Raw genomic sequence first — 25,035 nt, 5'->3', positions numbered from 1 at the left:
CTGCTTGAATTTATCTTTCCTGTCTCTCCCTACACCCAGAATTCTTCCTCCTTCCAATCTCCTCCACAGTCTAAATTCCCCCTACTGGTGGGAGGTTATAAAGGGTTCTGTGTATGCATACGTGTGGAGCGCTTACTTTATAATGCATCACACTTTGTCACATAGGAAACCTGTACATAACCGGAGTATGCTTGTTATGTTTTACCTGCAATACAATTTCTAGGTCCTGAAGTCCTATGGGATCACTATGTTACACCACTGTATGCTCAATTAAATACGTTATCTCAAATGCACTTTAAAATTGCGTTAAGCCATAGCATCAAAAAATAGATCATTAATTGTTAATTGGTCACTAACTTCACATGCTATTTGTACAATCTGTATAAATTCCCTTTTGCATTTGTATGTATAATAAGTGACTGACTTCTAAGAATCCTTTTAGAGACTGGAGAATTAAAACAATAACTTTTTTAAAAAAATAATAGACAATTTGTGTCATAAATTATTAATGTTCAGCACCTAATTAGCAATTTGAAAGGAACAGCCTTATTATTTATTTCAGAAACTTTCTTAGCAAGCTGATGATGATTTCTGTGTGGTTAGTGCTCTGAGTGTAACCAGATAAGAGCTGCTGGGCTGGTCTGTTCATGTTTAAAAAATAGTGACGTCTCTTCCAAAAATAACAACTATGTCGGCCAGCCTGGAAAACACACTGGAAGCTCCCCAAATTGTGCAGATCAAAAGAAGCTCCCAGAACCAACCCTACCCACCCCCAGTCATTGACATCAAGGCTGCCGAAGACTGTTTCGTTGTTGACTGTTATGGAAGAAAAATATCATTCCCAAGTTTGTATAAGAAGAGGAAAGCTATCTTGATTTTTGTCAGGGTAAGAGAGGCAGAGCAATGCAGATGGCCTCAGGCCCAATTCAGAGACAGAGCTCGGCTGGGATACAGCACGGCCATTACAGAAGTTCACAAGTAACTTCTTAAATGCTGGAGAATAATTGCACATGCATTTGAAAATGTTGAGGGGAAGGAGAAAATTAATACAGTGCATTTATCATTTATTATATGCATTTTCCAACAAATTCTGAAGTATTTTAAACTTGCAGTGTTAGTCTGTCTTTTTTCTTTAAAAGTGCTGAGTGACCTAATACAGTTGTACTTTGAGTTGCTTACTTTTTGCAAATGTATTTTAAGAAAGCACGTTTCTTGAAAGTATATTAAGGGGCTATATTAAACTGCACTGCTATCAACTAACTGATCTTGAAGTCATGGTAATACGTTCATGATCCACTGTTATTAAAAAAAAATAAAATATTAACATTATTTTTCAGCATTTTCTGTGTTATACCTGCAGAGAGTATGTGGAAGACCTAGCAAAAATTCCACAGAAATATCTGGAGGTGAGATCATTTAAAATTTCCTTTTTCTCTCCTAAACTGCAAAACTAACATAATTGTTGGTGAAGGTGCTCTAACCCGAGTTCTTACTTTGCAAGTTTCTTGGTGATAAGCAGAAAGAGGGAGTATGACAATTCAGTAAGTCTAACCCTGTCCAACTGTAGTACATTGACACCAAAGTGTGCAGGAGCCTCTTTTTCTGTACGTCTTCATTGGCTTTGGACATTGTTTGAAAGGCTGGCATTTATTGTCCATCCCTAATGTAACTGCCGAAACTGAGTTGCTAATCAAGAGTCAACAGCATAGGTGGGAATGGAGGCACAAGCAGACTAGAACTGGTGAAGATGGCCAATTCTGTTCTTGGAACAAACTTTGGTACAATCCTTTACCTTACTGGTATTAACTTCCTATTCCAAATGCACTTAAATTCATCAAATGGTGTGATAGGTTTCACATTCATGACTCTGAATCAATGAATTCAGCCATTTAACCACTAAGAGACCTAATACGTCACAGATCATAAACACAAAAAGCTCTGCAGATGCTGGAAAATCCAGAGCAATATACAAAAAATGCTGGAGAAACTCAGCATCCATGGAGGGGAGGGAATTAACAGTCAACATTTTTGGCTGAGATCCTTTAACAGGACTGGAAAGGAAGGGGAAGAAGCCAGAATAAGGTAAGGAGAGAGGAAGGAGTACAATCTGGCAAGTGATAGGTGAAACCAGGTGAGAGGGAATGTGGGTGGGTGGGAGGGCTGCATGAAGTAAGATTCTGGGAGTTAACAGGTGGAAAAGGTAAAGGGTTGAGGAGAATGGAATCTGTGCTTGGGTGTAAAAGAGAGAAAGGGAATATATTTTTCAGCTATAAAACTTAAATGAACAATCATTACATTGAATATTAACACATGGGTTGCGATAATTTTACACACATCTTTTTCACTTGGAAAATGTGCAAGAGAGCAAGATTTCTTGTTAATTAATATGTAACAGATTGAAGTTAATGCATGTGTTTGGTGCTGAATGGGTAAATGAACAGCAATGTCCTAGAGTCATTGAACATATAGATTTTTTGAGAGAGAGAGAGACAATATACATTAATAAAATCAATTGTATATTAACTTGCCACTTGCAGGCCAAAGAAGAGGTATTTGTATTTTACCTATTTTGGGTCAGCCAGTATTAAAAAAATGCAGCTCCTTTGATGGCTGATTAAAGCAAGCCGGTAACCTACTGTAACCTAGAATCAGAAAAGTCCGAACATCAGTCTCCAGTCTGTAAATACGGTTGAACCACAGAAACACTACAGCAGCGGTTCTGTTTGCAGTTGGATTTATTATCCTAAGGGTTTGAAGGAGAAGATTGGCAGAGGTCCCTACTTCTGCATCAAAGAATTCCAAATGCTGGAAATCTGAAAAAAAACTTTAAATGCTGAGTACTTAGTTGTTTTTGAAAGATCGGAACAAAACCACAGTACCAGCTTCTGCTTACCCTGCCTGCTGCCATCCACAGTAAATGGAGAATGTTTGAATGAGATGACGTGAGCAAAGTTCTCTGAAACTCCCCCTAGCAAGAAATTCACTATTATATCAATATGACTCACTATTATGAGGGGAGGGGAATCTAAAGCAAAAAAAAGAGTAATTTAGAACACTAAGTTTTCATAATGAGCTTTCTCCTCTTTCTTTACCTCACACTAATAGATTCTCTGATATCTCTGTCAAACGTGAACTGAAAATAATTTTACATTTTATTTGTATTTAGTGATAATTCTTTTGGACTCTGTTATCATTTAGTTGTGGCAGTGTTTGGATCTGGCAGCATCTGATATGTTACATTACAGAACAACTTGGTGTCTCCAGATGTCTAGAGCTTCACATGAAGATTACCTCATTATTTATTTTGTCTTTCAAAGGATGCTGGTGTCAGACTAATAGTCATTGGACAATCCATCCATGACCACATACAGGTAGGTATAAATCCTTTTGTTATTTAATTCATAGTCATTAAAAGTATTTGAAAAGGACATTACTTGTAGATCTGAAGGGATGCATGAATTAGTAGCATACTGTAGACAGAATATCATTGAAATTTTTCTTGTAAAGTACTTGATAGTCAGGAATATTATAACGTACAGTAGATGCAAGTAAAAAGAAGCTAGATAAGTCAGCAAAAGAAGAAAAATAGATGTGGTGAATGGGTTGAGATGAAGTAGATGGAAGGAAACTGCTTTGCAGCATAAATACTGCCAGTGACTCGGTAAACTAAATGATCATTGCTGTGATTCAAGTCCCAAGTAATGAGGCATTGTTGTTCAAAGATATCCTTTTGTTTGCCACAGGGAGAGAAACTCAGATGTACGCTAGTTCAGCAAGCTTTCCTTTGATAAATGAGGCCAGATTAAATTTTAAATAGTTTTCATTTTATTTATTCATGTTAATCCTTCCGGTCTAAATTGGGTGCTGCTAGTACAAACAAAACATTAATTGTGCTTTGATAAAATTGAACTCTTATTCAGCTGCAAGTGATGGCTGGTGCTTAAATACTTCAAATGCCATTTTGATCAATAAACAGCTCCCAGGAATTTAATTTTATAACTGCAGCATCAAGTATGACTGGCATTTTTTATATCTGAGCTTCTAGCATGAAGAAACAGGTTATTTCTTCACTTTAATATTATCACTAAAATTATTATTTTGCTTGCAGGGTTTTTGTGCACTAACTGGATATACTCATGAAATTTACACTGATCCAACCAGAAACGTTTATAAAAGTTTACAAATGAAACAGGGAGAAACATTCCATCAAGCAGGTAGTGTAGTGATTTAATACAATCCTGTGATGGTATACATACTGTGCATTCTTCAATATTGTTTGCTCCTGTGCTGGGCCTACATGGGCACTAAACACCTGTGAATAACAGTGTATGGAGCTGAGAGTTTTAAATTAAAGGTTAGCTTTATTTCTCGTACATACATCGACACATCAAAACATACAATGAAATGTGTCGCTTGCTTCAGGGGTGTACGCGGGCATACAGTTGTCAAGTGCTGCCACACTTCAGGAGCCAACAGACCATGCCCACGACCTAATAACTCTAACCCATACACCTTTGAAATGTGGGACGAAACCGGATCACCCAGAGGAAAGCCACAGTCACGTGGAGAATGTACAAACTCTCCTTACAGACAGAGGCAGGAATTGAACTCCATTCTTACAGCTGGCACGGTAAAGTGTTGTGCCAATGGCTACGCTGCATTGCCGTGTATGGCTCAATATGAGAAAGAGCCTTTATCCTCTGGATTACTATGGAAAGCAGTGGACATTTTTTTTGAAAACACTAAAGTATGAAACCAGCTATACATCTAGTGGCCTTGTTTAACTAACCACATTTTGTTAATATTTATTTATTTTGTCAATAAGTGGATCAGCTATACTCGTTTTTTTGTTCAAAATCATCTTGGGTTTCTTTCACCAGTCAGGAGTCCCCACATTAAATCAAGTACATTGACCGGAATCTTTAAGAGTATGTGGAATGCGATGAAGAGCCCGGTATTTGATTTTCAGGGTGATCCAGGACAACAAGGTGGAGCTTTGATCATAGGACCAGGTGAGCTCAGCATTGTTTCTAAGGAATATATTGACAGATTTTTTTAATGTCATAGATTTACAAAATATTATTTAGGGCAAAACAAAACTTTTCACTTGCTAACAAAAAAAATTCTTCCTTACTTACATGGAACAAGTGAGTTGACAAACAACTTGTAATCATTTTTACAGTATCAACTACTGTATTTAAAAATCATGTATATGCATTGGAAATTAAAACAGACTGCAGCTTTGAATTGATGCTCAAAATGTAAATTCCCTCCCTTCTCTCAAATTTTTTAAAATCGAAGCATTGATTCCAGTTTAATTGTGTTTTGCTGGTACTAAAATTCATCAGATATCTCTTCCTAGTAGCCATGTTTAATATACAAGCCAAAACAATAAAGAAAACTATTGTAGCCCACCAAACATCCCATTAATGAAGCGTCTATTTGAAGTGTAGTCACTGTGGTAAAGCAGGAAATACAGAAGTTAATTTGCACAGAGCAGCTCTTGCAAATAGATCAAACATGTTCCAGTGATGTTAATTGAGGGATAAATATTGCACAGCATTCTGAAAATAATCCTCCAATACCATGGGATCGTTTGTGCCCTTGGCAGAGAACAACAAGGCCTCAGTTTAACACTTCACTCATGTGATGACATCTTCAGCAGTATTGTTCTACCTCAGCAGTGCAGTTAAGCAGAGAAGATGTCATAATGCTGCCATCTCTGCCATAGTTGATAAGGGACACCCAATATGACAGCTGTCACTGAGAAACCTCTCGTCCAGACTGGTATCTATCCGTTCTATTTTTCAACGGGATATCGATAGATGATAGTCATAAAACACACTGATTTACTTCTACTCCATATCACTGGGCCAGTTGTGTGACTCTGCTCTTCTAAAATCTGATAACGTAGTACACAACAGCAACAGAAGATTCCATGTCCTTCCAATTTCATTGTTGCATAGTATTTTATTTTCTAAGAATTCAAGAATTACAGCAATGTATTTTAGCTGAGAAGGAACGTTGCTGAACATATCCATGATTTATTCTTATTTCCGCAGGAGATAAGCTTCACTTTGGACATCTTGATTTAAACAGGTTCGATCATGCACCCATCAACTTATTGCTGCAGCTGGCAGGAGTTAAAACTGTGGATTTTTCCAATAAGGCTGAGGTCATTGACATCTGAAACAATATTAATACAAAGGGAATAATGAACACAATTCTATTCAACACACGCTTATAGCTTTTCAAATAACTTTAGCTCCCATATTTTTATTAGCAGAAATTAAGTCCATCAACAATATTTATCATATTCTAAGAGAAATACATTGATTAAATATCTCAACTTATTAAACATTATCTGTGCAGACTTTGGATATTTATGTTTTTCTGGCATAAAGTACAAATCCATGATTGAGGATTAGAATCATAGAGTCGTACATCTGGAAGCAGGATCTTCAGCCTAATGGTCCGTGCCAATGATCAAGTATCCCCATTATACTAATCCTACTTTATAGCACCTACTTTCCTGTTAATTTTGTTTGGATTCTAAAACTCACATACACACTAGTGGCAATGTACAGTAGTCAATTAATTCAGCAGCGTGCACAGAATCCTGGTGTCTGGAGTTGTGCAGGCAGCAAGTCTACTATTTGCAGCCATTCTGCTACTCCTGTACCCAAGACATGTACGGCCACTGAAGGCCAGAGAGGGGAATAGAAGATGAGGGAAGGCAGCAGGGAATTTTTAATTTTGCTAGAAGGGGGAAATCGATATTCACACCATCTGGTTGGAGGCTGCCCCGATGGAATATCAAGTGTTGTTCCTCCACCCTGAGGGTGGCCTCACCTTGGTACAAGAGGAGGCCCATGGACCAACGTGTCAGAATGGGAATTAACACGTTTGGGCCAGTGGGAAGACCAAAGTAGAGGAGGCCGCATCGGGAACACCGGACATAATAGATAGCCCCAGCAGTTTTGTAGGTGAAGTGCTGCCTTGGGGAACCACTTTGTCGAGGTCCTCCACTCCATCTACCAAAGGCAGAGCTTCCCAGTGGCCAAACGTTTTAATTTCAATTCCTATTCCCCTTCCAAACCATTTTGAACAACATATAAATGTGGGCTGAAGGGCCTGTGATGTGCTGTAGATTTTTAAATTACCGCCTAAATTATTGCCAAGTGATACTAAATCGCACCTTCACCTCCCCACCCCCAATTTTTTTCCCCAGTGGTTCCCATCATCACCTTTCTTACGTTTCAGATTCCAACATTGGTGGCCTTTGTGTTCTTGCTTATCACCATCCAACCATCTCCGCCTTCATTTCACCCAGCTCCATCTGCCTCTATCTATTATCCACCTGCCTCTGTTTCCTAACTCCAATCTTCCTCTCCCCTATCTGGCTCGATCTTCACCCATCCCTTCAGTCCACCAATCACCTCCGGCCCTTCTCTCACTACTGCCCCTCTTCCCTTTATACTGCCCATCTCCCCTTTCCATTCCCAAACCAGGGTTTTGGTCCAAAACATTGACAATTCTTTCCCCACAGATACTGCTTAACCTGCTAAGTTCCTTCAGTGGATTAGTTGTTGCACTGAATTTAAGTTAGTTCATTGATTGCGTACCCTTCTATACTTTTCCATCCTCCAAAAGTCTTGTGGTCTAATTGTGAGTAAAGAATCACTTTGTTAGAGATTTCAACATACATGGGTCAAGAAACACACTATGTGACAACGGTCCTATATCCCAGTGCATTATGAGACCCATTAGCTTGTCATTTATTATGCCTGCATATTCTAGTTTCACAGAAAAAAAACGTAAATTTCAGAAAGGTGTTAAACATTTTGTTTGTAATGTTTCCAATATATGAAAGTCAGAGAATTAAAAAAAATACTTACTGTATGTGATAGGCTGATCATTCACCTGGAATTTCTCCCGTCTCCACATAGCTGAAAAAGATAATGATGCTTACAAATAAACCCTTCCCGGGCTTCCATCTGAGAAAGCACTAGATCCTTTATAACAATATTCATTTCCATTTATATTAGCACCTTTTAATGTAGCAAATCACCTCAAGCCACTTCACAGGGATACAGCATTAGCAAACAAAAATTGATGCCCTGCTAATTAAGAAGACACTAGGGCAAGTGACCGAAAGCCAATTAAAGACACTTCCAAAAAGTATCCTAAAGGAGATCAGAGAGTCAGAGAAGGATTTCCAGGCTTGGCTGTAGAAGAAATGCCAGTGCTTCAATAATTCAGTCTGTGAAGATCTGGAGGCCGGAATTTTGAACAATGGTTTTTGAAGTGTTGGAGAGACAGGGAGGGTTCAGATGAGGAGGAATGTGAAAACAAGGGTGAACATTTTAAAATGAAGGCATGACTTAACCACGAGCCATTGTAGATGTCAGGGACTGGGGTGCAAACGCACATCTGTTCACTTTGTCGCATTAATTTGACGCACCACCTTGCTGGCACTTGAGGGATCATTGCCCAATATCGGCTTGTTAAACATCATAGTTCTTCACCAGCAGATTTTGGATTCTTTTGTAATATTTTTGTGCCCAGATCATGTATATGATGGAATGTCCAGTTCATAACGTCAGATAGAAAGTCTGCTAAAGTCAGGCAAATTCATGAAACGAAAACATATTTCCCCATAGATAATGCTTTAATATTTCTATATTTATATAGGCAAAACTACTTCAGCTCTGGCCTACATTTTCTAATTAATGAAAAAAAAATTAGTAGTTACTAGTTCCAGCTCTTCAGACTCTGGTGTAAGTAGTGTGTTGGATATATCTGAATGCTTCACTTGCCAATCAGGCAGCTTCGGCCAGAGGCAGCACTACAGGTGGGCACTTCCATAACCCAATCCATTCATTACCTCCCGCCTGCACTCATAGTAAATATGTCCAACATCAGTCCTCAAGAAAACTGTAGCAGCTTGCCAGCCCCTTAGCAGTCACATTCAGGACGGCCGATCCATTTCAAGGAAGCGCATTTGCCAGCCGGGGTTTGGTGGTGTAGTTTGGCACTATGGACGGCGAGGGAAATTGCCCAACTTGCATTATTTTCCCGATGCCCTGCCCTTGTGCCGGCCTCCCGTGCCGCACGTCACTCAGCAAGCGCAGCAGGCTGGGGCTGTGGGGGGAGGAGGCGGCGAGCCCGAGAGCTGCAGCAGGGAAAACAGCGGCCGGAGCGGGGAGGGGGGTGGGGGGTGGGGGAATAGGGGGGGACCGGGCGGGGTAGGGGGAGTTGTTTGCCGGTGCTGTCCCCGCCACGGCTCTGCATGGAGAGCCGCCACCGGTGGCCAGCTGAGGTGAAGCGGGAGAGCTGCGGGCGTCATGAAGAGGAAGAACGAGAAGCGCAGAGGGTGCGTGTCGAAGCGGCGCTCGGTCAGGAAGAAGCCGGAGGAAGAGCAGCAGCAGGCGGCGGCAGCGGCAGGGAGCGATGTTTACATCAGGATGCAAGGTGAGGCAAGTGCGGGGGGGATGGGGAAGGGGGGGAGACAAGAGAGAAAAGCGACATCGCTTATTGTTACTGGCGGGGCTAATGGACGGGCAGAGGCATAAATGAGAATCTAAACAGGTTCTCTGGAGAGGCAACTGCTCTAACCATTTTTGTTATTGTTGCTTCTCTTCCCTCAATTATTATTTAAATATAAAGCAACAGTCGCCGGCTGAAAGGCAAAACAAATTATTGCATTTAAAATCTATTCCCGCTCCACTACATCTCACAGCTGCCAACCGTTGGCACATTACAGGAACCGAGATGGATCACAAGGCAGTTGAAAATTGTGCCTGGGAGTCATTTGTTTTGTTTATGTTGCCAAGGAAGCGATTATTTTTCTTCTGGGAAAGAAACTAATGAGACTTAACTCTGGAAGAGTTGATGCTGTAAGCACTCGGCGCTGTGAATTTTAAAGCCACGGCTAAAAATGGGATCTGTCATTAACTGTCACCGTTTAAATGAGGAAATGGTTTGGGAAGAATTGTGCGCCATTCTGCTCAGTATACGTCTATGGAATACACATACATAATGATGTTTGCTGTGAAAATCATCAGTTGTCATGTGCGTGTAAACATTTTACCGAAGTTTTCCGCAGTCTTATTCAATGTTATTTTTTTCGTGAATAATTATTTGAGATCCGAGGGATGAATGTCGCATTTTTAAAAGTTTGAGAACGGACGAAATCTATGCAAAATGATGGTGCCTGTCAAGAACGCTAATAAATAACATCCGACTCACTGTGCACTCTGTGTTGAGTAGGGTAGCGCAATGGAGTGACCCATTCAGCAATTTGCAAAGTTTGAATGTTTTAATTGCTATCCGGTCCACAAGGTCGATAACCTTAGATCTTTAGTACAAGTGTTCAGATGTCAATATTATTTGCTTTACTGATTCGTTTTTCGTGAAGAGGATTCTTCTTGGCTCCTGGTGAATGTCCGAACCCTTATTTTGAGTTTGTTGCGCTGGTTCGGGACGAGCTAGCTAGAGAATACTTCATCGCTGCATTCATCCTGTCAAGTCCTGTTAGCATTTTGTACAGTTCATTGGGATCACCTCTCACTCTTCTCAACTCCAGAGTATAGGCCCAGTCTGCTCAAATTATCTTCAAAAGGACAAGGCCATGTCTATCATTTCCAATCCGAGAAATAAATCTGGTGAATCTATGTTGCACTCCATTCATCACATTGTCTTAATTCATTGGGGAGGCAAAGCCAGATATAGTTTCACCAGCGTCCTTTATAATTGCTGTAAAATGTCTTTAGTCATGTACTGTTGCAATAATGGCGAACATACTATTTGCAGTCCTAATTGTTTGCTGTATATTATACCTTCAACAACTAACAGCTTTCAGTCTCTCACCATTTTAAAACATACTGTTTTTCCATAGTTCTGCTGCAGAAAGGGTAATACTGAATCAAATCTTTGGGACTAACTGGACGAATTGAGGGAGTGTCCACAGGAGAGTACTGTATTTCAGAGATAGTGACCATAACATTGCGAACTTACAGTTGTTAATAAGGGAAAAGTTTGAATGGAAATTAAGGTCCTAAACTAAGGGAAGTCAAATTTCAATATGATTAAATAAAATCCAGATGTCAAGGGACAATGAGGACTGGATTGAGAAAGAGAGGTAGTTATGGCATTTTAGGGAACAGAGAAACAATGAAGCCATACAGAATGCAGATGAATACCTAAAATAGGGTGTGGAGGGACCACAAAATGTCACTTCTATTAAGGAAAATCCAAAGTATTTTATAATATATTAACGGCAAGAGGGTAACCAGAGACCAAAGTGACAAATTGTGCATGGAGCCAGGGAATGTAGATGAGGTCTTAAATAAATATTTCTAATCTTTTACACCCAGTGCCATGTATTAGTCAGAGCAAGAATAGAAAGACAGAACAGATTAACGCGTGGCTGAGAAATTGGTGCAGGGAGTGGAATTTCAGATTTGCAGTTCATTGAGATCTCTTCTGGGGCAGGTGTGATACATACAAGAGGGATGGGTTACACCTTTACTAGAGGTGCACCAATATCCTGGCTGGGAGGCTTGCTGGTGCTACTTAAGAGGGTTTAAATGACTTTCCCCAGGGAAATGGGAATCAGCACACCAGGTCAGAAAGTGGAGGGATTGTGTGGAAGGTAGATGTCATTAGACAGTAAAAACAGGAGCAAGTTAATAGACACAGTGGGATGAGCAGTTTCAAGTATTATGGGCAAGGGCAATGAACTGGCCTCATGACTGACTTTTAAGTTAGCAAACAGTGATCCTTGAGTTTTAAGATAGTTATAGATAAGGATAAGTATGGACCTTGCACGAGAGTATTGAAGGGTAGGAATTACGGAGAATTAATTGGAAACAACTGTTTTTAACAAGTTCACATCTGACATGTGGTTGGCAAAGAAAACTGCTATGTCGATTACACACGGAGGGACATAGATCAGTTGCAAATACCTGCTATTTCTCTGCCTATAAGAGTTTAACTCAGCCAATAGTGAAGTGTTGCACTTTGGGAGATCAAATGTAAAGAAACAGTAAGTACACTGTTAATGGCAGGACTCTACAATGTTGATGTGCAGAGGAATCTTGGGGTTCAAGTCCATCTGAAAGAATGGCTACACTGGTTGATAGGGTGGTAAAGACAGAATATGGCATGTTTGCCTTATTAGTCAGGGAGCTGAATTCAAGAGTTGGGAAATTATGTTGCAGGTTTATCAGACTTTAATTGGGCCAGATCCGGAGTATTGCATTCAGCTCTGGTTGCTATACTATAGGAAGGATGTCAAGTCTTTGGAGTTGCTGCAGAAGGGGTTTACCAGGATGCTACCTGGCTTAGAGGGCATGTGTTGCTAGTAGAGGTTGGACATACTTGGGTTGTTTTCTCTGGAGTGGCAGAAGCTGAGGGGAGATCTGACAGAGGTTGATAAGATTATGAGGTGCACAGATAGAGTATCTTTTACCCAAGATTGAAACGTCCAAATACCAGATTGCATGCACTTAAGGTGAGTGGAGTAAATTCAAATGAGATCTGTGGGACAAGTTTTTTTAAAAAATGCAGTGAGTATTTGGAATTTCTGCTAGGGATGGTGGTGGTAGCAAATATGATAGAGGCACTCAAAAGGCTCAGGCAAGCCCATGAATGTGCAGGAGATGGAAGGATATGGACATTGAGCAGGCAGAATGGATTAAATTATTTAGCAAAGACCACAAGACATTGGGCAAACACGAGGAGATCTGCAGATGCTGGAAATTCAAGCAACACACACAAAATGCTAGTGGAACGCAGCAGGCCAGGCAGCATCTATAGGGAGAAGCACTGTCGACGTTTCAGGCCAAGACCCTTCATCAGGGCACACTGGGCAATTGATTACTAATGTAGTTAGGTCAGCACAACATTGTAGACCAAAAGGCCTGTTCCTAAGCTGTACTCTTCAATGTTCATGGTTCTGTGTTTCATATTTTGCACTATGGAAAAGGACAGTGGAGTTCTGGCAGAGAGTCTGAAAAACACTAGAATAAATTACCATAGGAAGGAGAAAGCATTAGATGTTTTAGTAAGCTTAAACATGGTTAAATGAAATCCCTAGGGCCCATGGAGATGTATCTCAGACTATTATAAAAAGCATGGGAGGAGATTGCTGGAGCTCTGACATAAATTTTCTAACCTTCTCTGGCCACTGGAGAGGTGCTGGATGACTGGAGGACAGCAAATGTGGTATTGTTATTCAATATGCGCAGCAGGGATAAGGTGGTAATTACAAGGTACTGAGTCCAACATCAGAAGAAGGGAAAGAATCGGGAAAAAGGTTAGGATTAATCTGCACTTGAAGAAGTGGGGATGATAGGTGAAAGCATACCTTGGCTAAGGGGAAATCCTGTGTGACCAATGTTTTGCAAGGGGTGACTCAATATGTCAATAAGTGCAGTGCATTTGATAGAATTAATTTACTTAATTCAGCATTTGATAAGGACAAAAGACTGGACAAAATGTAAAAACCCATGGCATTCATGACATTTTTGCAAACTGCATCTGGAATCGGTTTGGTGATATGAAGAGAAGATTGGAAGCCGTCTTTTTGATGGGAAGCCTGGAATGAACTGATTCATCTACAAGGAGAAACTAGATAAAATTAATTTATTATACTTGGAGCAGAGAAACTGAAGAGGGACTTGACTGAGGTATACAAAGTCATGAGGGCCATAGTAAAAAAAAAACCTTCCCTTTGCAGCAGACATGGATTTAAGGTAAGGGGTAAGATATTTAAAGGAGGTTAGAAGATTTTGTTCCTGCACCAAAAGAGCAATTGAAATCTGGAATGTTCTACCTAAAGGGATGATGGAAATAGATACTTAAAACATTTAGAAAGGCAGCATCCATTGTTAAGGATCCCCATCACCCAGGACATGCCCTCTTCTCATTGCTACAATCAAGGAGGGAGTACAGGAGTCTGAAGACACACACTCAGCATTTTATAAACAGCTTCTTTCCATCCACCATCAGATTTCTGAATGGACACTTCTTCAGTATTTCTTTCCTTTCTCATTTTACACTATTTAATTAATTTATTATACTGCTGCCACAAACAGCAGATTTCATGATATATGCCAGTGATATTAAACCTGCATCTCATTTTGATTCTGCAAGAGCATTCAGATGAGCCGTTGAAATGCCACGGTATTAAAGGCTGTGGGCCAAGTGCAGAAGGTGGGATTAGTGTGGATAGTTACTTGATGATTGGCATGGACACAATGGGTCAAGGGACACATTTTCGTTGTGTAATTCTCCATGACTCTTTGACTGTTTATGTTATATTCTATCTGCTGTTTCCCCACCCATTCACTTAGGCTGTCTGTTTCCTCCTGAAGTCTACTCACAATTCATACCATCACCCAGCTTTGTATCATCAGAGAGCTCAAATATTATTTGGGAGGCTGTGAGCAGTGGTACCTTTACTAGACCCACCTTCCCAACCTCAAAAAGACCATCTTCTCCATTTTTTGCCCATTATCCAAATCTGCAGCCATGCCAGTCTATTATCTTCAAGAGCATAAGTCCTAATTTAGGAACCTTGTGTTACATGCTATCATGAATATCAAATATACCACACATCACATAATGCATAACATATTGTTTATCAATTTTGAACAAAACTATCAGATCAAGGGTACCATGTCTGTTTATATTCTTTATTCATTGACCATACTGCGATTGCAATGCTATCTTGAATTGGCAGTAGGTAGTACACCATTAGAGGGTGCTGTATACAACCCTAAATTATTAACCCAGTGTCTCTTTTGAATTACCTTAATGAGGTCCAGAAACCTTATACTGTACTGAACTCTAGATGTGTATAATTCTTCCTTATCCTCTTTTCTGCCTGAACGTGTTTCCTGCTAATTTCACCAAATGGACAATTTCTTTTTAATCTGTTTTATTCAAACCACTCTCCATTCAATTCATCATGTTACCTTATAATCACTTGAGTACAGGACACTTAGTAATGAGAATACTGCATGATAATTTTCTAACAAAACTATCTTCAGAGTACATTATCGTGTTATTCTCACAAGGATGTGTTTTTTTTTTAAATTATAAACCTTTATTAACTCAAACCCTAATTTGAGAATGCTCCTGCAGGTTATATGCTGTAATTGGTCAGATCATTGTAAATTCTAGGTTAACTAGAAAAATTTCACTAATTACCATGCTTTTTTCTACCTCAAAATGTAGTTTTGCTTTCCTAAAGCAAACACTACTTCCATTTAGAGATGCCTATTACATTGCAAGGTGTTTCCACTTTAATCTCTAGGTTCTGAGAAGTCTAAGTTTCCTCTGCCACAGATGGGGCAGGTAAGGTTTGATGAGGCAGCCAAGTTATAATGGTTGTCTGCTCTTTCCACATCAGAGGAACTATTGCCTCCCTGAAAGCTTCTTTGCTGGTTTGAGTGGACATGGACCAGTGTTAATGAGAATGTTGGTCAGCACAACATTGTGGGCCAAAGGGTCTATACTGTGATGTAATATTCAATGTTATCTTTTCAAGGTGACTTAGAGGACATCTCTAAAATGTTTTTTTTCTGTCCTCCTAGAAATCAATGCCATGTTAGAGCTCGAAATAGTGTACAATTTAAGAGTGTGGCAACAGGCAGATGCAAGGGTCCTCCCCCAACCCAACTGCCCTTATCAGTCATTCTGTGCTTAGGGTATTCACTGAGAAGTGGAGGCTAATACTGGAGTGCACACCTGTCTGTGAATACAGATAATCCACTATAGTATACTTCTCCCGTGCTTCAAGATGCCTGTGGTATGTAGTCCACATCTCTGAACATTCAACAGGCTGGATAGGAGAAGATCCACTGCTGCTCAGTAGACTTTAAGCTTGGTTTAAAGGTTTGAGATCTTGGGCTACAAAACACACTTCTTCTTCATTAGTGGAGTAATTTGAGACTGTGGTGAATTTTGTCATCCACTTCTGTCCTTGCTGAAAAGTGACTCCTAAGATATGGATCTCAGTAGGCCTGTGCAGACAATTTGGTAAAACAACTTTTCCTCCAAGATACTTAGTATGAGGGGCATTATCGCCAATTAGAAAGTAAACATGGTAGTATGCTTTGGTGAAATAATCAACAATTTTTTGGAGCAAATAAGTGTTGTCTACATAATGTAACTTGACAGATAAAGTAGTGATCTTAGTTCTGGAACAGAGACACAAACATCAGATTTCCACTCAGCCTTTGGATTAACTCCACTCTAGTGTTAGAGGCAAGGTGAAGTATTGCGGCAACAAAGATCAAGACAAGATTTGGTACAAAGGCACCACTTTAATTTATCCAAGTCAGCACTGTCAGTCAGTTATGTTGTAGAACCATGGGAAATTCTCAGGAAAATAGAACTCCAAGGTTGACCAATTTTATCCACAATCAGTACCTCTGTAGAAATAACAATTGATGACTTCATATTTGAAATTAAGACATTTAAACGTTTCTAATGTATTGATACACTCATCTCCAATTTATTTGAACTACCACCCTAAACATATTGTGCAAATTGGATTTTAAGGAACTATTAGGCTTTAAGGCTTTTAGCACTTTCTGTCCATATTTTGCTTAGCACATCACCTTACAAACTGAGAATCTAAATAACTGTTTACATCTGAAATTGTTTAATATGTAATTGAATTATCAATTAAGATATTAACCAGTCTAACTGCAATAATACATTTGATTGTTCTATAGTTACAATAATAGAGGACACCATTTGCTCTTAACTCCCAGTACTTGGTCATTTTGATCATTTCATCAATGAGAGCTGCCCAAATAACACACTTTCAGATACAGAGAACAGCTATTGTGACTAAAACATTTCTAATAATGCTTCTATCACTTGATTATAGTACTGATGTTGATGGTATTGATCTGAAAAGAAAACAGAATTTTCTGGGATTTCCTTCTTCAGACAGAATGTAGTATGCCTTTAGATTTCAAAGTTCAAAGTACATTTATTATCAAAGTATGTGTGCATTATACAACCTTGAGATTCATCTCCTTACAGGCAGCCACAAAACAAAGAAACCCCAAAGAACCCATAAAAAGAACGACAAGCACCCAATGTGCAGGGAGGGAAAAACAAATCGTGCAAGCAAAAGAGTAAGCAAACAGCACTTAGACCTAAAGCGAGTCCTCAGACGTGAAGCCCGGAGAAGCCGGAGCAGGCCACAGCCTCTGCCTCGGTGCAGTGAAAAGCAGAGTAAATGTCACAGAGCAGCAAGCAGAACCAACCCGACCCTCAGCTCCGGTCCCAACACCCCGCCTTTAAAACCTATCTGGTCCAGCATTTAAGTTGGCCAAACATCAGGTCGTTCCTCACTCTAGGACCAGGCCCTGACCCTGTCGCATCAATACATCCTGGGCCTGGACCCTGCCACCACATTTCAGCCTGTACCCAAACTTTCCAAATTGGTCTGGTGCTTAGATCAATCAAACTTCACTCTCAATTTAGGTGGACGGGCCTTGAATATGCCTCAACCTCACTCCAACTTTGCATCGGATTTGCCTTGACCTCACCTTGGTTTCACCATGCACCACACTTGCTCAACTCAGCCTTGCCTTCACCTCTCCATTGTTTGTGGTGATCATTTACCATAGTACTTTTTTAAACTGGAAAGGGGTTATTTAGTTGTATTCCTTATTTTGGTAACCACCGGTATGTTGTCACTTGCCTTCAGCAGTGCCATCTTAAAACGGAAGATCTCTCATTTAGTCTGAATGTAGTACAGGTGTTACTCGAGAGAGAAAGAGAGACCAAAAATACAGCGGGATTCGAAAATACATTAGAAAATAGTGGAAATACCTACTAGGACAACCAGCATTTGAAAGGACAAGATTCATACTTTGGGTGTGGCACATCCTCACTACTGAACACTTCTAGTCAGGGTTGCCCTGGAGACTGTTCAATTAGTCACTTTAAATGTACTTTTCTGGGTCTAGGACCCTTTATCAGAATTGAGAAAAATAGGAAACAGTTTAGTTTTAGGTAGCAGAGAGACTGGGAAACCATAGGTGGAACATGGTGCAATATCCCAGCTACCAAGTGAGACCAAGTAAGTTATTGCTGTAATTAGTATAGCAATTAGGATCAGATTATTCTAGTTTCTTGATCATGCCCCAACAGGCCTGACTTACCAGAGAGAATAAAATTAAACTGAGGCAAAAATTGGCCATTGCTGATACAATAACAAAGAAAAAGTGAGTTACCTAAAGTCAGAGTACTTGATATTGAGCCCAAAAAGCTTCAATCTGCCCAAACTTGTTCATTAAGCTTGCATTTGCCACATTGTAACAACACACAAGGCTGTAGAGTAGGATTGAAATGGGGAATTAAAGCGGCAGGCAGCTGGAAGTTCAGGGTCTCAGCTGCAGACTAGAATATGGGTGCTGAATAAAATATTCACTTAATCTATGTTTGGCTTCTCCAGTGTAGGAGGCCACATTGCAAACGGCTAGAAGACAATTGCTGTTTCTTGCAGAAAGATGGTTTGGGTTGCTGGATGGTAGGAAAGAAAGAGGTGCATCTTGTGTTTGTAAACGCCACTGGTAAGCCCCAGTGTACTGGACCTCGGGTTCTGCAGAAGTTACTGGAAAGGTTCCCAAACCAAAATAATCTGATAGCACGTCTCCCACTGTGCCAAAAATTTTCTACAAAGTGTGGGCTATTACACAGTGAGAATATGTTCTTAGAATCAATGGCATAAAATGGACAGAAATATGAATATTGAAAACATTATAAAATTAGAGGGAACAAAAAAAAAAGAATAGTATACAATTAATCTTGTCATCATGGTAAAATATACATATCTTTTGGTTATTCACCATTTTAACCCATTGTTGTCTCTACAAGGTTTCAATCCGTTTACAGTATAGATAAGATCTGTTAGCAGTGACAATAGTGCTACTTTCAGAATGCTGCTGACTTAGCAGAATTAAATACCAATTAAGTTCTGGTCTGTATTGAACCGCTGTCTGTTTAGAACATTGCTGCTGATCAGGATTAAGAATAACCCAAATGTTGATACAGGTACATGCCAATGTTATACCTCGACCATGACTTTGGTAGCAGAGTCTTTGTAGATAAATGTACCACAGAGTGAATTTTCACTTAATCTCAGAACTCATCCTACACAATCAGGAAAGCTCAACACGCCTCTGCTCTCTGAGGAGGCAGAGGAGAGCTGGACTATGCACTTCTACACTCACGTCCTTCTACAGATGAGCAGTGGTGAGCATCCTAACATGCTGCATCACTGCACAGTGTGGAAACTGCACTGCTGCAGACAGGAAGCTGCTGTAAAAATTCCCCAATGCATCACCAGCACCAGCCTACCCGCCATCAAAGACACACACATATGCACACCCCTGAAAAGGGCCAGTACCATCATGAAGGATCCCACCAACCCTGATCATAAACTGTTTGTCCCACTCCCATTATGGAGGAGGCTGCTCAGCATCCACTCAATTAGCATCAGACTCAGAAACGGTTACTTAACCAACAGTAAGGCTGATCAACACCTCCACCCACTAACGCACCCCATATATTTATATACGCTATCTTATGCATTTATATTTATTGTGCTTTTTACATTTTTGTGTTATTTGATCTCATGGTGTTTTTTTGTGCTGTATTGGTTCTGGAGTAATAATTATTTTGTTCTCCTTTACACTTGTGTACTGGAAATGACATCTTGAAAGTATGTGAATTTGTGATGGTTTTGGAGAAGCAGATTGATGTGATAAATATTCATTACCGCATACATTTTCTTCACCATCCTAAAAAGTTAAGCTAATATTTTTATGTTGTAAATATGTTTTTACTGCCCAAACCACTGATCTCACTCCTAAAGCAAGCAAAATTATATTCACCAAATTTGAGAATTTTCAAAAATAGAAAAAAGAATGAATTGTCTCAGAATGGCCTCATTAGAACAATTAGAATACATGTAAGGAATTCTAACCATTTTGTGTTTGAAAGTATTTTAAGTTTCGACTTTAGAAGCTCTAAAATTCTGTCGTCCTACCCTATGAGTGAAAATGGTAATAAGTTGAACAGATGGCTTCAATAGTGTGACCCATTTCTGATATTCACAACACTGTTAAAGTAAATTCAAAGCTTTTTAGCAATTTTTAAAACATCAACATGTACAAAGCACTGTTGTCAATAAAGCATCAACATGTACAAAGCACTGTTGTCAATAAAGCTAGCTGCAAATTTCCACACCACTGGATCCCACAAATAGCAATGTGCAATTGATCAAATATTTAATCCTTGTGATGCTTACTGAGACAAGTTTTGACCAGAACACCACAAGAATCCCCCTACTTTCCCTCAAGTCATTTAGCATTTGCTTTAAATAGAAAGAGTCTAAGTTTAATACCTCATTTATAAGATAGATCTCAGACTGGGTACACAGAAAAGTACTGGAGGCTCAGCCTAGACTTTAAGCCTGTGTCTCTGGCATATGATTTCAACTTACAACCACTGACAAACAGCCAAAACTGTTACCATAAGGTATACATCTGAATTTTATATCATTGGTCATTATATTTTTGAACATACAGGTACATTATACATGGCAACAAACTAATTTTCTATGGAAGATGATGCTCCTCATCTGTATCTGTATGTTATCAATAAATGAATGTTTTGTGTGTATTTTGTTCTCCAGCTACCATGAGACAACTGTTGGTGTCATTCTAGAAAACTAGAAATAATATATTTTGTGTAACATATAGAACAGTGAAAAGGAATTTGTAAGTTTTAAATAGAGGAGCAAGTAGAAGACAATAATGCACAGTAAAAGTCTATTTATTGAAAAGTCAAATGATTCAAAACTAATTTTACAATTTGATAGAGACATATAACCTGGAAACAGGCCCTTTGGCCCCCCTTAGTCCATGTAAACCATAAAGTGCTCATTTTTACATTAATCATTCACAAGCCATTTTATTATCCCCACATTCCCCTCAAAACCTCCGGATTCTACCATTAAGTCAGCGCACAAGGAGCAATTTATTTAGGTCTGTTAACCTACCCGACTGTAAATTTTGGAATGCAGGAGGAAATTAGAGCATGTGCAAGAAACCAATGCTGACACAGACAGCATGTGCAAACTCGGCAGATGGCATTGGAAGTCTAGGTCAAAGCCAGTCACTGGAGCTGTGACGCAGCAGCTTTATTGCTATTATGCCATTCATTAATACTATACTTAGAATAACCATCAGTATTTAAGGGCCTGGAAAACTGTGTCCTTTGATACACATGTATATAAAAGGAACAAGCAAGTTCTGGGGTGGAAGGGACTTGACAGAGCCAAGACAAATTAATAAAGTGACAAAATGAAGCCTTGAAAAGATTTAAATAGGGCTGACAATTAAAATATAGTATGTGCAAATAATGCAGCTTTTTCATGTTCCAATCATACTCATCATTAAATTGGTATTGCAGCCTTAAATTAATAATTCGTTTAATCACAGTATGATTTGTTCATAGTAATATTTTGCTGCTTGCCTTTTTACTTTTTCCTGAGTAAGCGTACCATATTTTTCTAATTACTTCATTCAGCTGGAAGTTACTGCCTTCGGAAAGACTACATTTTCACAGGGCAAACACTGCAGTGTTGGTCAGCTGCAGTTGATCTCTCCGTTTAATTTTATTTACCAGAAATCCGATTTGTTGTATTTCTGTTATTTCAAAGCTCTAATTGTACAGCCAATATAATTTTCTGAGTAGCCCCAACATTTACTATTTTTATTTAAAATTTCTAGCTATCTTAAAGAGATTTAAATACAATGTCCTATCAGATCATCATTAATGACGTATTTGTATTTGAACTCCCCACAAGTGGAAGGGCCCCTCTATCTATCTGAGCCCACTATCAAATCACCAAGTACTGAACAGAAAAGAGTAGATGAATTTATCAATTTTCTTAAATGTCTAGTACTACAAGTTTTGGAAATAGTATAGAGAAAAAGACTTCATAGTAATGCAAGATGCCAAGTTAATGTTCTGCACATCATTACTTTTAAATGCTATTATCTTTTAAAATGGCCTTCAAATGCTGCATTTTGTTTAGTGCTTTTGCATGCATCACCTCACTTGTTGCTCCTCTACCCATTCACATACTTATTTTTAAAAGGAGCAATGTGACTTCCTTATTCCGAATACTAAAATGTAATATGTAACACCTACCTAAATTTAAGATCATGTCCTATTATCACCCACTATTCAAATTTATCAATGGTCTCCTGTAATTTACTGCAATCCTACTCTGTATTAATTATACTCCAACTTCCTCCTTTCCCACAAATTCTACAAATTAGTATTGTCTGCAGATTTTGATATTTTGATTTCTAATTCCAAATATTTATACTAGTTGTTCCAACAGCAATTTTAAAGGAACACCATATCCTTACATTTTATCAGACATAATATCTTCCAACTCCATGATTTTATTTAGTGTTTGGTATTAACTTTTGCTATTTCATTACTCGTATCCAAACTAATGCTTTTTTAAACTTTAAGTGTCGACTATATGTTATATTAATGACAGTGTTTTAAAATAACAAATATGTTATTTATGTATCTGCCATTTCTGTTTATACTCTGAAGGATCAAAGCATCTTGGCTAAACACAATTACTTTATAGATTTATTCTAACTCCCTAATATAATTTCAGTTTCAATGTTTCTTTCTATCAAACTCTAAACAATAATTCCATTATCTTTTCTATTGCTGATGTTAACTCAATTGGTCTGCAGTTCCCTAGACTGGTTTAGTTCAATTTAAATATAGGAATCCAGTAAATCCTCTGACATTTTGCCTTTTATAATTTTTATATATACTTTTGTAATAGTATATCACAAATTGGACTTGTGTTATACAACAATGTATATTGGTCTTCCTTGTAATTATTTTATATTTTTGGTTGTCCCAACCTGAGTTTATCCCATGGTGATCCTATCACAAGCTTGATTTCTTTTTTCTTGTAGTACTGTGATTTGAGAACACTACCAGTTATTTTCAAAATTTCTTGATACTTCACTCAGTTAAATTTAAATAATACATAACTCAAAGACAATTATATTGTGCTCTTTAGAATCATAAGACCTCACTAAAGCAGTGACAAAAATGTTCAAGGTGACATGCTGTTGACATTCACCTACCTTTGTTCTTCACTGGACTATACACTCAGTGGCCACTTTATTAGGGACACCTGTATACCTACTTGTTAACTAATCAGCCAACTCAATGCATAAAAGTATGCGACATGGTCAAGAGGTTCAGTTGTTGTTCAGACCAACGTCAGAATGGGGGAAAGAAATGTGATCTACATGACTTTGACCATGGAATGATTGTTGGTGCCAGACGGGGTGGTTTGAGTATTGCGGAAACTGCTGATCCCGTGATTTCCATGCACAGCAGTTTTTAGAATTTACAGAGAATAGTATGAGAAACCAAAAATAAACGTTGCAAACAGGAGTTATGTAGGTGAAAATGCCTTGTCAATGAGACCTTAAAGAATGGCCAAACTGGTTCGAGTTGATAGGAAGGTGACAAAAACTCTCATAACCATGCATTACAACAGTGGTGTGCATAAGAACACCTCTGAACAAAAATGTTGAGCCTTGAAGTGGATGGGCTACAGTAACAGAAGACCATGGACATAACAGTGGCCACTTTATTGGGTTAAGGAAATAGCTAATAAAGTGTCCTATTTGTTTCCAATTATTACTTTGTTGCCAGCTTCCAAATCTTGAACTAAGGCTATTTTTCATCATCCAATGTTTTTGTACACTGTATCCAATCTGAAACTCAATTGTTAAAGTTAATTGGGTCCTTTGTGCCTAGATTGCAAAGTTTCCAATATAGGTTATCTTAATTAGTTCATACCCATGCATGTAAGCCATTAGACATGAAATGCATGCAGCAACACTGTTAAGTGTGGATCTATAGAGGCATGGGGGAGTGTCAGTATGTAAAAAAAAGTTAACAAAAGTACAGCAATTAAGAACATGAATCATATTTTGGCCTTTATTATAAAGGACTGAAGTATAAGCAAAAGGACATTTTGTTATATTTATACAGTGCTTTGGCTACACTACACCTCCAACACCATGTATCGTTTTGGTTTCCCCAGCAAAGAACATTCTTATTTTGAATGTAGGCTGCACTGCTTCCACTGAAAAACAGACACAAAATACTGGAGGAACTCAGCAGGCCAGGCAGCATCTATGGAAAAGAGCAAATAGTCCACGTTTTGGGCAGAGACTTTTCATCAGGATCTCAGCCTGAAACATCGACTACTCACTCTTTCCATAGATGCTGCCTGGCCTGCTGAGTTCTCCCTGGAATGGGGAGGTTGCCTTATAAAGGAAAGGTAGGCAAGAATTGGCATTGAGAACGTTGGTAGATCATCAAATTTTAGGGGGTCTAGAACTAAGCCATTTAATTGCTATTCAAGAGTGAGCACAGGCGATTATACACTATTTAGACGTTTGGTTAACCTATATCACTAAAGAAAGTACTCAATATTGAACAATAGATTTCAGGACTCTTGGACAATCGAAGGGAATAAGAATAGCGGAACGTCCTTGATTTTACTTAATATTAGAGCAAACTCAAGAGGTATAAATTCCCTCAACTTGAAAGACAACTTCACCTTCAGCCAACAATTCGTCGCTTCTCTAGGGCCAACTGCTGTTAAATGTCGACTGGCTTTAAAACGAATTGAATTCCTCATTCTCCCTTTGCACGCACACGGAACTTGCCTGGCGTTTTCGGTGTAGCAACTAGGGCTCGCGAACAGAGCGAGGGCAGACCGGATTGGTGACGAAATATGGTTTCCTCTGGCAACCATCAGGGCTCCGTTCCAATAGGCGAGTTCATACACTGCTCGCAATGCCCCGAGTTGCAACCAAGCGTCAATCAGATGCCACTTCCCCCAGAGAGGGGCGGGCGCACCGCTGA

At 39.1% G+C, this 25,035-nt stretch overlaps 2 protein-coding genes and 1 long non-coding RNA gene across 5 annotated transcripts in view; 2 read left to right on the top strand and 1 right to left on the bottom strand.

Annotated features, from left to right (window-relative positions):
- Nucleotides 1-688: 688 nt before the first annotated feature.
- On the top strand, nucleotides 689-6,363 carry prxl2c (peroxiredoxin like 2C). The gene is made up of 6 exons (XM_073071536.1): nucleotides 689-886; nucleotides 1,338-1,406; nucleotides 3,318-3,371; nucleotides 4,109-4,214; nucleotides 4,881-5,012; nucleotides 6,063-6,363. Exons 1-6 carry the CDS (start codon nucleotides 689-691, stop codon nucleotides 6,188-6,190), a joined length of 687 nt encoding a protein of 228 aa, XP_072927637.1. The 3' UTR covers nucleotides 6,191-6,363.
- LOC140741381 (uncharacterized) lies at nucleotides 6,062-25,018 on the bottom strand. Its single transcript, XR_012102056.1, has 3 exons — nucleotides 24,728-25,018; nucleotides 7,899-7,949; nucleotides 6,062-6,186 (listed from the first exon to the last, which is right to left on the bottom strand). It is a non-coding gene; the product is annotated as an uncharacterized lncRNA (long non-coding RNA).
- The window catches only part of LOC140741349 (dual specificity protein phosphatase CDC14A-like), an 89,465-nt gene continuing 73,669 nt past the window's right edge, over nucleotides 9,240-25,035 (top strand). For all 3 annotated transcript variants that reach the window (XR_012102054.1, XM_073071478.1, XM_073071486.1), the window contains exon 1: nucleotides 9,240-9,474. Coding sequence is in view for 2 of the 3 variants with exons in the window: in XM_073071478.1 (XP_072927579.1) it covers nucleotides 9,348-9,474 (127 nt within the window). In the remaining variant the exon portion in view is untranslated. The remainder of the gene's footprint in view (nucleotides 9,475-25,035) is intronic.

This window comes from Hemitrygon akajei, chromosome 2 (genome assembly GCF_048418815.1).
Source record: "Hemitrygon akajei chromosome 2, sHemAka1.3, whole genome shotgun sequence".
NCBI lineage: Eukaryota > Metazoa > Chordata > Chondrichthyes > Myliobatiformes > Dasyatidae > Hemitrygon > Hemitrygon akajei.
This window is presented reverse-complemented; position numbering and strand designations above follow the sequence as displayed.